General features: G+C 35.5%; 1 protein-coding gene across 4 annotated transcripts in view; it reads left to right on the top strand.

Annotated features, from left to right (window-relative positions):
* The window catches only part of RNGTT (RNA guanylyltransferase and 5'-phosphatase), a 338,823-nt gene that overhangs the window by 63,503 nt on the left and 262,858 nt on the right, over positions 1-12,462 (top strand). For all 4 annotated transcript variants that reach the window (XM_077162393.1, XM_077162394.1, XM_077162392.1 and 1 more), the window contains exons 7-8: positions 3,097-3,206; positions 4,349-4,450. In XM_077162393.1, the coding sequence (XP_077018508.1) occupies positions 3,097-3,206; positions 4,349-4,450 (212 nt within the window). The remainder of the gene's footprint in view (positions 1-3,096; positions 3,207-4,348; positions 4,451-12,462) is intronic.

Below are 12,462 nucleotides of genomic sequence, written 5' to 3'. Positions count from 1 at the left end.
GTACCATGCTGTTTTGACCATTGTAGATTTGTAATATGCTTTAAAGTCAGAAAATGAGCCCTCCAACTTTGTTCTTCTTTTTCAAGATGTTACTGGCTATTTGGATTCCCTATCGTTCCAGATAAGTTTGATATAGTATTTTCCATTTCTGCAATGTAGGCTATTGGAGTTTTGATTGAGACTGTGTTGAATTTGTAAATCAAAGAGTAGAATTGACATTTTAACAATATTTTGTCTTCCAGTCCATGAATATGGAATATCCTTCCATTTATTTAGATCTTCTTTGATTTCTTTTACCAGTGTTTTACAGTTTTCTGTGTACAGGACCTTTATGTCGTTGATTAAATTTATTCCTAGATAATTGATTCTTACAGTTGCTATTGTAAATATATTTTGTTTAACTTGGTTTCCTCCTCAGATTTCTCATTATTAGTGTATAAAATATACTACTGCTTTTTGTGTGTTGATCTTGTATCCTGTCACTTTGCTAAAGCTTTTTATTAGCTCTGGTAGCTTTGTTGTACTTGTTTTGGGAACTTTCTGTACATGGGATCATGTCATCTGCAAATAGTGAATGTTTTATGTCTTTCTTTCCAATTTGGGTGCCTTTTATTTCTTTTTCTTGCCTAATTGCCCTAACTAGAACTTCTAGCACAATGTTGAATGACAGTGGTTACTTTGGGGTTCCTTGTCTTGTTCTTGATCTTAGAAGGGAAGGTGTTCGGTCTCTCATCATTGAGCACGATGTTAGCTATGAGTTTTTCATATATGCCCTTTATCACATTGAGAAAAATCCTTCCAGTGGAGAAAAATCCCGGACCAGATAGTTTCGGAGGTGAATTCTACTAATCATCCCAAGAAGAATTAATACCAGTTCTCAAATCTTCAGGAAAATTGAAGAGGAGGGAAACTTCTTAGTTCATTCTGTGAAGCCAACATCACCCTAATACCAGAGCTAGAAAAAGATAGTTAAGCAAAACACAAAATTACAGACCAATTTCTCTAATGAATAGAGATGAGAAAATCCTTAAATAATTTGCTAATTGAATCCAATAGCACATTAAAAGAATTGTATACCATGATCAAATTGATTTTATCCCAGGTATAAAAGAGTGTTTAGCACAAGAATTTCAATTAATGGAATGCATCACATTAACAAAGTGTTTGTAGGTTTTTGATGACTGATTCAATCTCTTTACCTTTAATTGGTCTGCTGAAGGTCTTCTATTTCTTCTAGTGTCATTGTAGATTGTGTGTTTCTAAGAAATTGTCCATTTCATCTAGGTTGTCTAATTTGTTGTCATACAGTTGTACATAGTATCCTCTTACCATCCTATTGTTTTTGGAGAGTTAGTAGTAAAGTCCCCCTTCTCTTTTCTGATTTTATTTGCAACTTCTCTCTTTTGTTTTTTTGTTGCAGTCTAGCTAATGGTTTGTCAATTTTATTTTTGGTTTGTGAATGCTCTGTATTTTTTTTATTCTCTATTTCATTAATTTCTGCTTTAATATTTGTTATTTCTCTGCTTCTGCTTGTTTTGGATTTAATTTGCTTTTCTTTTTCTAGTTCCTCCAGATGCGTAGTTATGTGTTTGATTTTAACTCTTTCTTCTTTAATATAAGTAAGCATTTAGGGCTATAAATTTCCCTCCCAGGACTGCCTTCACTGCATCCCATAAGTTTTTATATGCTGTCTTCTTGTTTTCATTTGTCTGAAGATATTTTCTGATTTCCTTTGCAATTTCTTGTTTGACTCACTGATTAGTTAAAAGAATGTTACATAACTTCCATATATTTAAAGAATGTATTATAACTTCGATATATTTGTGGATTTTCTAGTTCTCTGCCTGTTCTAGCTTCATTCTGTTGTGGTCAGAGATGATGACATGTATAATTTCAGTCTTTTTAAATTCATTGGGACTTGTTTTGTGACCCAGCATGTGGTCTGTCCTGGAAAAAGATCCATGTGCACTTGAGGAGAATGTGTATCCTGCTGTTTTGGGGTATAATGTTCTGTATGTGTCTGTTAGATCTAGTTCATTTATCATGTTATTCAAGTTCTCCGTTTCCTTATTGATCTTCTGTTTAGAAGTTCTCCCTAGTGATGAGAGTGGTGTATTAATGTCTCCAACAACTATTGTAGAGGTGTCTGTTTTTGCCTTCAGTTTTGTCAGTGTTAGCCTCATATATTTTGGGGCACTGTGAATAAATGCATAAATATTTATAATTGTTATTTCTTCTTGTAGATTGACCCTTTGATTAATTTTTATTGTTCTTCTTTGTTTCTTATAACAGCTTTTGGCCCCCTCCCCCACTTATGTGTTAAAAGCTAGAGTTGTTTTATAGATTTTGCTTGAGACTGACACTAGCCTTCTTATGGGTCTGAATGTAATTGTGGCATAAATTTACACAATTCTTTTAGTCTTTAAATTTTCCCAGAGTGTTCTGTGTTTGATAGATAAATTCTCCATCTGCTCATTCTCTTTGATTTTTTAAAAATGTACTTGGTATAAAATAAAATACTTTATGTAGTTCTGAGTTAAAGAATTTAAATTAAAAATTCAATCATGAGTAGTATCTAGTTTTTGCATTGATACATCCAATGACTGTGGCCACTTTGCCTACTGTTATACTCTTTACAGCGATATAGATTTTGCTTCTTTGTCCTTTTAAAATTCATGCTTCACCTATAATATATCACCCTTTCCCCTCCCCAGGTGAGAATTATTGGAGAGTGACATAATTTAGTTTAGGCCTGGGTTCCTATTCTGTTTCTATAACTTGAATAAATAAAATAATGACTTTATGTCTCAGGTACTCAACTGTGAAATAAGTATAATACAGTTTACTTTCTTGAGTTATTGTAAGGATTAGAGAGAATGTATGTAAAATACCTGGCTCTCAGTAAATGGTAGGTAAGTTATTATTAGTGCTCATAGCATACTTTGATAATGTGATATAGACACTGGGCTTTTGTAAAGATTTCTGGAGTAGACCTTTCTATTTCTTGTTCAGATTTGTGAAAATATTCTTTCTGTCTTTTCTTGGCAAATGGATTTGAACTCTAATAAAATATTTTAATTTTCCTTTTTTTTTAAGGGTGCTATTTTCTTGGAAGGTGTAACGGTTAAAGGTGTAACTCAAGTAACAACTCAACCGAAGTTAGGAGAGGTACAGCAGAAGTGTCATCAATTCTGTGGCTGGGAAGGGTAATAAACATTTTAATGCTTTAAAAGCAATTTTTTTCTTACTTTACATTACTTAAATTAATACAAATATTGGCATGACTTCCTTGCTCCTTAAAGTTTGAGCTTGTATAGAGTGCTTTAAAAAGATGTAAAGCAGAAGCCTATCAGATTTTTTTTAAGATAAAAAGCACAATAGGCAGGTGAGTCAAAATTAGATGATTCGCATGTCTACTGAAAGGAATAGAAAATTTCTTTTGTCATTTTCTAGTATTTATTTTGTGTTTTGTGGTGATAAATGTTTGGCTTAGTCTTTGTTTAATGGAGAAGAGGTAAAAATTTAATTAAGTTAATTTTCCAGTTTTTCTCTAATCAGAAGCCTGGGAGAATTGCATTTAAATATTTTCTGCCCTCCTAACATAGTTTGAAAGTATTTATCAGATATTTCTTGGGAGAGGACACAGGAGAGAGTTCACTGATTTTATCAATTTCCCTTAGGTCTTCTTTGATCATTTTTCTTGATCATTACTGTGTGTGGCATAAAATTGAACACGATGAAACAGGATTATTAATTGTTAAAAAATTCATAATTTAATTCTAAATATAAAGAACTCTTGTGAGTGGCACATACAGATTAGATAAGTTGACTAAAAATAATTTTAACTAAAAGATGAATGTGATAAACAATACTTGTTTTAGTACTGTAGTCAGTACTTGCTAGTTTACCTTAATCTTGGCCTGTATTTCTCCTGTTTTGTTATATATGAGCAGCTTTTGAGTATAAATTTGCCAACTCCGCAGAGTTATACCAAGTTGACAGTGTCTTGATGGAGAAATCAGGAAATACTTAATCTTCTTCCTGAAGTAAAGACTTGTTAACATACCTGTTTTACCAGCTTTACTCTTATATCATGCATATTAATAGTTTGAAATTAGCCCAATAATTATATATAGCATTGCCAATTTAGAACTTTGTTAGACTTGCATTCTAAGTGATAATCTTTTGTTAGCATTGTGGTGCAAGCTGATATTATTCCAGTTGATATTAATCTCATGATAGGAAGAATAATGTGATAATTGTGTGACTCATAAGAGATTGGTTTAAAACATGCATTTTGCTTTTTACAAATCCTAGCCGTTATAGTAATAAAATGTTCTTGTTTAAGGTCTGGATTCCCTGGAGCACAGCCTGTTTCCATGGATAAGCAAAATATTAAACTTTTAGAACAGAAGCCATATAAAGTAAGCTGGAAAGCAGATGGTACTCGGTAAGTTAGACTTCTAAAATAATTACACAAATATATCTAATGCTTGAAGAATATTGCTATGTTGTTAAGAAAGGTTTGCACTCTTAGGAGTGTGAATATCTGACTTGGATGGCAAAAAAAAGCATGCTTCAAAATTATATACATTTTATTATGTTAGTATTCTTAGCTGTGTAGTGCAGTTATTTTTCATTCTGCTAAAGTTTTCGTTTGTAAATACTGTTCATTTGATATAAATCTATGTCATCTGCATATCTCTTGATAATATTATAGTTTTTGATGTGTCTGGTGCCCACTGCATTGCCTATTTTTTACAGTTTTGCTATGTGTGTTTTTATTCAGTCAGGAAAGTTATAATATTTGAAATATTTATATTATTAATATAGAAGCCCTGTTAACTTTTTCATAATAAAGAAGACATTTTGGAATAATTATAACTGCAAATATATATTAATTTGAAAATGTTATTTTGAAGATAATGTAGGTTTCATTTAATTTTTTATGAGAAGTTTCTGAATATGAAAGTGCATCAAGAATACTGGAATAGAGTTCAGTGGTTTTAGCTAGCCACTCCAATACACCATAAACTAAAAAGGAATATCTATATAGTGCATAAGAATAACCTCTGGGATAACCTCTTGACTCTGACATTTCACAGCCACTGAGACTTTATTTTGTCTCATTTCTCTCTTCCCCTTTTTGGTCAACAGTGCTTTCTCAATCCCATGATCCCAGGTCCCTGCTTATCCCAGGACATTGCCAGAGAGATTTACACCCCTGGGAGTCAAGTCTCACATGGGGGGAAGGCAGGGAGTTCACCTGCTGAGTTGACTTAGAGAGAGAGAGGCTACATCTGAGTAAGAAAAGAGGTTCTCTGGGGGTGACTCTTAGGCATAATTATAAGTAGACTTAGCTTCTCTTTGGCAGGAAAAAGTTTCATATGGGCAAACCCCAAGATTGAGGGCTCAACCTATTGAATTGGTTGTCCCCACAGCTTGCAAGCATATCAGGAATTTTTCAGATGGGGAAGTTGAATATTTCCTCCTTTCTCTAGGTCCCTAAGGGGACTTTGCAAATATTTTTATATTCTCTGCCAAAAATACTCTGGGAAATATTGGGGCATCATATTAACCTGTATAAACCGGTAAGATCTCCCACCCCTGTTCAAGATTCCATGTAATTATGGTGTTCAAATAAACTTGACCATACAAGTTAAAGTAGATAAAGCGCTATCCAAAATATAAATTTTGTACCAAATAAACATCTCTCCCTTTGGTCTCACACAGAAGTTGAAGTTTTAAAATACAGATGATATCATCCTTTGTCCTGTATTCTGATATCCCTTAGTCCTATCCAAATCAACTTCATTCATATTTCTACTTGAGATCTGATCACATTTTCAACTTTTTAAATAGCTCCTGGTGTAACAGCCTTTAAAATGTGGTAGTGTGAGACTTCCCACTTCATTCCTCTTCCTTGCGATATTTTTAGCTGTTGTGGGCACTGTTCTGTACCAAATAAATTTGGTTATTGGTTTTTCTATTTCTTCAAAGTAACTTGTTAGGATTTTAATTGGTATTGCACTGAATCTGTAAATCAATTTGGATAGGATTGATGTTCTAACTATATTTAGCCTTCCAATCCATGAACATGGTATACCCTTCCATTTATTATGTCTTCCATGATTTCTTTTAGCAGTTTCTTGTCATTTTCTGTGTATAGATCTTTTGTATCCTTAGTTAAATTTATTCTTAAATATTTGATTCTTTTGGTTGTTATTGTAAATAGAAATTTTTTCTTGATTTCTTCCTCAGATTGCTCATTATTAGTATTTGAAAACACTAATGACTTATGGGTGTTGATCTTGTACCCTGCCTCTTTGCTGTAGTCATTTATTAGCTCTAGTAACTTTGCTGTATATTTTTTGAGATTTTCGACATGTTGTATTTTTGACATGTTGTATTATGTCAGCTGACAGTGAGAGTTTTACTTCTTCCTTTCCAATTTGGATGCCTTTTATTTCTTCTTCTTGTTTAATTGCTCTGGCTAGAAATTCCAGTGCAGTGTTGAATAGCAGTTGTGACAGTGGGTATCCTTGCATTGTTCCTGATCTTAGAGGGAAAGCTTGCAGTCTTTCCGACCATTGAGGATGATGTTAGCTGTGGGTTTTTCATTTATTCTCTTTATCATGTTGATAAAATTCCCTCCTGTTCCTATTGTTTGAAGTGTTTTCCACAAGAAAGGATGTTGAATTTTGTCAAAAACCTTTTATGTTTCAATTGAGATAATCATATAGTTTTTTTGCTTTGAATTATTGATATCATGTATTACATTAATTGATTTTCTTGTATTGAACCAGCCTTGCATACCTGGAATAAATCTCACTTGGTCATGGTGTATTTTTCTTTTAACGTGCTTCTGGATTTGATTTGCAGGTATTTTGTTGAGGATTTTTGCATGTAAAAAGATTGACCTGTAATTTTCTTTTCTTGTGGTAACTTTGTCTGGCTTTGGTATTAGGTCATTGTTGGTTTTATAGAATGAGTTAGCTTTCCCTCCTCTTCAGTTTTTTTTTTGAGGAGTTTGAGCAAGATTGGTACAAAATCTTTCTTGAGTGCTCGGTAGAATTCACATATGAAGCCATCTGCTCCTGGTTTCATTTTGGGAGCTTCTTAATGACTGACTCAATCTCTTTACTTGTGACTGGTTTGTTGAAGTTGTCTATTTCATTTATTTCTGCTCTAGTCTTTGTTATTTCTTTCTTTTTGTTTACTTTGGCATTAGTTTGCTCTTATTTCTCTAGTTCTTCCAAGGGAAGAGTTAATTCCTTGATTTTTGCTCTTTCTTCTTTTGTAATACAGGTATTTAAGGTAATACATTTTTCTCTCAGCACTGCCTTTGCTGCATCCCATAAATTTTTGTTTTCATTTTCATTTGCTTTGAGATATTTATTGATTTCTCTTGTAATTTCTTTCTTGAGCCACTGTTTGTTTAAGATTGTGTTGTTTAGCCTCCAATTCTGTGAATTGTTTGGCTCTCTGTTATTAATTTCCATCTTCATTCTAATATCTGAGAAAGTATTTGTGTAATGTCAGTCTTTTCAAATTTATTGAAACTTGCTTTGTGACCCATGATATGGCCTATCCTTGAGAATGATCCATCAGCACTTGAGAAAAAGGTGTATCCTGCTGTTGTGGGGTGTAATGTTCTGTAAATGTCTGTGAAGTCTAATTCATTTATTGTATTATTCAGAAGCTCTGTTTCCTTATTGATCCCCTGTCTAGATGTTCTATCCATTGATGAGAGTAGGAAATTGAAGTGTGCAACCATTATGTTAGAGGTGCCTACTTCTCCCTTCAGTATTGTCAGTATTTGCCTCATGCATTTTGGGGCACTCTGGCTCAGTGCATAAATATTTATGATTATTATGTCTTCTTGTTGAATTGTTCCTTTTTAATTAATACATAGTGTCCTTCTTTGTCTCTTTTAATTGTTTACATTTGAAGTCTGATTTGCTGGTTATTAGTTTAGCTACTCCTGCTCTTTTCTGGGTTTGTTTGCATGAAATATCTTTTCCCTACCTTTTACTTTTTGCCTATTTTTGTCCTTGTGTCTAAAATGAGTCTCCGGTAGACAGCATATCGATGAGTCCTGTTTTTTAATCCTTTCTGCCATTCTGTCTTTTGATTGGGGAGGCTGACATTAACATTTAGTGTTATTACTGTAAAAACAGTACTTTCTTCTATCATTTTGTCTTTTGGATTTTATATGTCACATCTAATTGTTTTCCTCTCTTTTATCTTGACTGATGGTCTTCATTTCTACACTCTTCTCCAGACCTCTCTGTCTCCTCTCTTTTCCTGTATTCCTGTAGTGCTTCCTTTAGTATTTCTTATATTTAGTATTTCTTGTATTTCTCTCAGTGACTGTCTGAAAATATTTTAATATCCTGTTCTAGTTTTCTGGCTGCCAGAATGCAACACACCAGAGACTGATTGGCTTTTAATAAAAGGGGATTTATTTTGCTAGTTCTTCAGAGGAAAGGAAGCTAACTTTCAGCTGAGGTTCTTTCTTACGTGGAAAGGCACAGGATGGTCTCTGCTGGCCTTCTCTCTAGGCCTCTGGGTTCGAGCAACTTTCCCTGGGGTGATTTCTTTCTATATCTCCAAAGGCCTGGGCTGAAGCTGCGAGTGCTGAGATGAGGTATGCTGAGCTGCGTGGGCTGTGCTACGTTGAGCTCTCATTTAGGCACCAGCCAATTAAGTCAAGTCATTCATTGCAGCAGGCACGCCTCCTAGCCGACTGCAAATGTAATCAGGAACAGGTGAGGTTCATAAGCCATTGGCTCATGTTCACAGCAACAGAACTAGGTACCTTCACCTGGCCAAGTTGACAACTGAATCTAACTACCACATATCCCCATCATTTTTTAAGGCAATTTTGGTGGGTATAGAATTCTTGGTTGGCTTTTTTTTTTTGTCTTTCAGAATCTTAAATATATCAGACCACTGACTTCTCACCTCCATGGTTTCTCTTGAGAAATCTGCACACAGTCTTATTGGGTTCCCTTGTATGTAATGGATTGCTTTTTTCTTGCTGTCTTCAAAATTCCCTCTTTGTCTTTGACATTTGAGAATTTTATTAGTAAGTGTCTTGGAGCACATCTATTTGGATCTGTTCTGTTTGTGGTATGCTGAACTTCTTGGATCTGTAATTTTATGTCTTTCTTAAGATGTGGGAAATGTTCAGTGATCATTTCCTCCATTAATCTTTCTGCTCCTTTTCCCTTCTCTTCTCCTCCTCTGCCACACGTAACACATGTATTTGTGCACTTCATGTTGTCATTCATTTCCCTGAGACTGCTCATTTTTTCTATTCTTTTCCCTATGTTTTCTTTTGCGCATTGGGTTTTAGATGTCCTGTCTTCTAATTCACTAATTCTTTCTTCTGCTTCTTCAAATTTATTGTTGTAGGTCTCCATTGTTTTTCTTTTATTTCTTTTATTATGCCTTTCATTCCCATAAGTTCTACATTTTGATTTTTCAGACGTTCCAGTTTTTATTTATGATCACCCAGTGTCTTCTTTATATCCCCCCTCAACTTGTTGATTTGATTTTTGATGAGATTTTTCATGTCTTTTCCAACAGCTTGAATTATTTGTTTCAGCTTCTTTATCTCATTTGAAGTGTTGGCTTTTTGTTTGACTGGGTCATATCTTTCTTTTTTCTAGCATGACATTAATTTTTGCTGGCATCTAGGCATTTGATTTCCATAATTAGTTTATTCTGAACTTGTTTTCACTCTTTTACCTAGGGTTTTCTTGTTGGATGGTTTTGTTCCCTATCTGTTCTTTGATATTCAGTTCAGTTTACTTTAGACCTCTAGCACAGGTTCTGTTTAACTGATCAGAATTTTTTAGTACTTGCTTTTCTGTTTCTTATGCTGACTATACGCAATTTTTTAAGGGTCTCCTCAGATATTATCAACCCCAGTCAGACTTTCTCAGACCAAACAGCCCCACATTCTCAGGAGGAGAGAGTTGCCAGTAGCAAATTTCCCTGAGGGTGATACTTAGTAGATTGTCAGAGTTTCCTGTGACACCTCTAGACTTTGCCCTTTTCCCATTCTTCCCAGCATGTGGTGCTTGTCAGCCTGCAACTCCCCATTGGCAGAAAGTGATGGGTTAACTTTTAATTTCAGCAGCCTCTCCCTTCCAGTGGTGTAGTTGAGGCAGTGGCTGAGGTAGTAGGCAGGTTTTGATTTCTTCTGTTTTCCAGGCCCTGGATCCTGAATTCCCTGAAGGAGGCTCTCCACTTGAGTTGGGCCCCGCCCCCCTTTTCCTGGAGAAGACATGCCCTTTAAGGAAATAACCCCTTTCACCTGACTGGTTACTTTATGTATCAGGCATGCCTTAATTCCGCCTTTGCCTGAGGGACTATTGGACCCTGAGAGTGCTTGCAGTTCTATCTAGTGAGAGTTCTATGTGAGATCTTAGCCATTTCATTTGTTCCAGACTAGTGTACATTGTATGTCCAGTCACTGATGTCCTCCCAGCAGTTCCGTTCAGTTCCTATGTATTTACTAGCTGCGCTGGAGGAGAAACTAAATTCCAAACCTCACTATGCCGTCATCTTCCCCATAGACCCATACTTATGTTTCTGTTAAACTTTCAAATTCTTCTTTATACACAAACATTGTCTTAATATCACCACTTGTTTATTTTTATCCATATTTTCCTTCATATCCTTTAATGGTTTCAGTGATTTGTTTGAACTTCTTTTATTAGGTGTTCCATATTCTGTCTCCATAATTAAGTTCCCTTGATTGTGCCATATAATCCTGTGTCTTATTATTGTTTTTTGCTGATATCTGATAGTTTTGGTGTGTTAACTCTGGAGGACAGTTTCTCCTTTTTCTCTGTTTTATTTTTGATTGGCTTTGTGTTAGGCTCTTCTTTGATGCTTGGTCCAACTTATACCGGACCTTTAGAGTAGTTAGTGTTTGTTCAGGCTTCGTAAGCTCTACTTCTGATTCTTGACCTAGATATATGGTACAACTTTAAGAGGGCCCTTTTTGTGTGCGTTGTTTCACTTCCAGGAGAAAGTTTTCTTTCCTGTATTTTTTCTCTGGGAAACCTGACCTGTTCTGTTTACTTTTGTGCAGAATTACCCCCCCCTCCCAGCTGCTATGGTTTGTTTAAATTCACTCCCTCACTTAGTACCATCTTTTTATTATACTTTAGAATTCTTTAGCCTGTGCTGTCTTGCAGCATTCATCGTCCCCTCCCCCTGTTTTATTTCATGTGAGCCTTTTCTGCCCCCAATTGCTTCCCATTAAGGTGTCCTGCCCCAGGGAGCTAGATGGGGACAATCCAGAAAGGTCTGTTTTGCGTTTAGGTGGTTCAGTGATCAGAGATAGGGCTAATAGCATGCATTTCTTGCTAACAGTTCTGCCGTGGTCCACTTTTTTTTCCCTGGGGGCTCTTTCATATGCAGTGTTCTTCATTTGCTTGTGTTCTTGTGGACTTGGTTTCTATTATGTGGATATGCATGGAATTCTACTACTCTGCCATGCTGCCTGTGTACAGCTTTAAGCTCAGCTGGACTGAGTGAAGTGGGGAGGGTTCTGGACTGGCGGATTTGGGATGCAAATGTCATCTTTTTTTTTCCCCTTTTTTTTTCAATTCATTTTTGGTGGAGTCCTCCAATGTTCATTGTACCTCAGATTTTTAAACAAGTGGGATTTTTCCTTTTATTCATTGTGTCTGTTGGGAGATTTTTCAGGGGTATGTCATGTTACCGTGTTGGTGATGTCACTCTCCATGAATTGCTTTTTGGCAAGGATGCCAAATCCAGTAAATGGGAAAAGAATAGTCTCTTCAGCAGATGATGATGGGAAAATTGCATTTCTACTTTTATCTACCTTATTTCTATCTCCTGGTAGTCTCTGTTCTTAACTGAAATTCTCCAAGTTCATTCATTAATGTTAGTTCATATCAGTGAGACCATACAGTATTTGTCCTTTTGTTTCTGGGTAATCTCATTCAACATAATATCCTCAAGGTCCATCCGTGTTGTTGCATACTTCATAACTTTATTCTATCTTACAGCCACATAATATTCCATTGTGTATATATATACCACAGCTAGTTTAGCCACTCATCTGTTGATGGACATTTGGACTGTTTCCATCTATTGGCAATTGTAAATGATGCTGTTACAAACTTTTGTGTGCAAATGTCCATTTGTGTCCTTGCCCTCATGTCCTCTGAGTAGATACCTAGCAATGGTATTGCCGGATCATATGGCAGTTCTATACTTAGCTGCCTGAGGAACTGCCAAACTGTCTTCCACAGTGGTTGTACCATTTTACTTCCCACCAAGATGTGGATAAGTGTCTCTCTTTCCACGTCTTCTCCAGCTCTTATCTTTGTCTGTTTTATTAATAATGGCCGTTCTGGTGGGTGTGAGATGATACCTCATTGCGATTTTGATTTGCATTTTCCTAATAGCCAG

The sequence above is a fragment of the Tamandua tetradactyla genome, chromosome 5 (genome assembly GCF_023851605.1).
Source record: "Tamandua tetradactyla isolate mTamTet1 chromosome 5, mTamTet1.pri, whole genome shotgun sequence".
NCBI lineage: Eukaryota > Metazoa > Chordata > Mammalia > Pilosa > Myrmecophagidae > Tamandua > Tamandua tetradactyla.
Note: the sequence above shows the minus strand (reverse complement) of the source record. Positions and strands in the feature narration are given on the sequence as shown.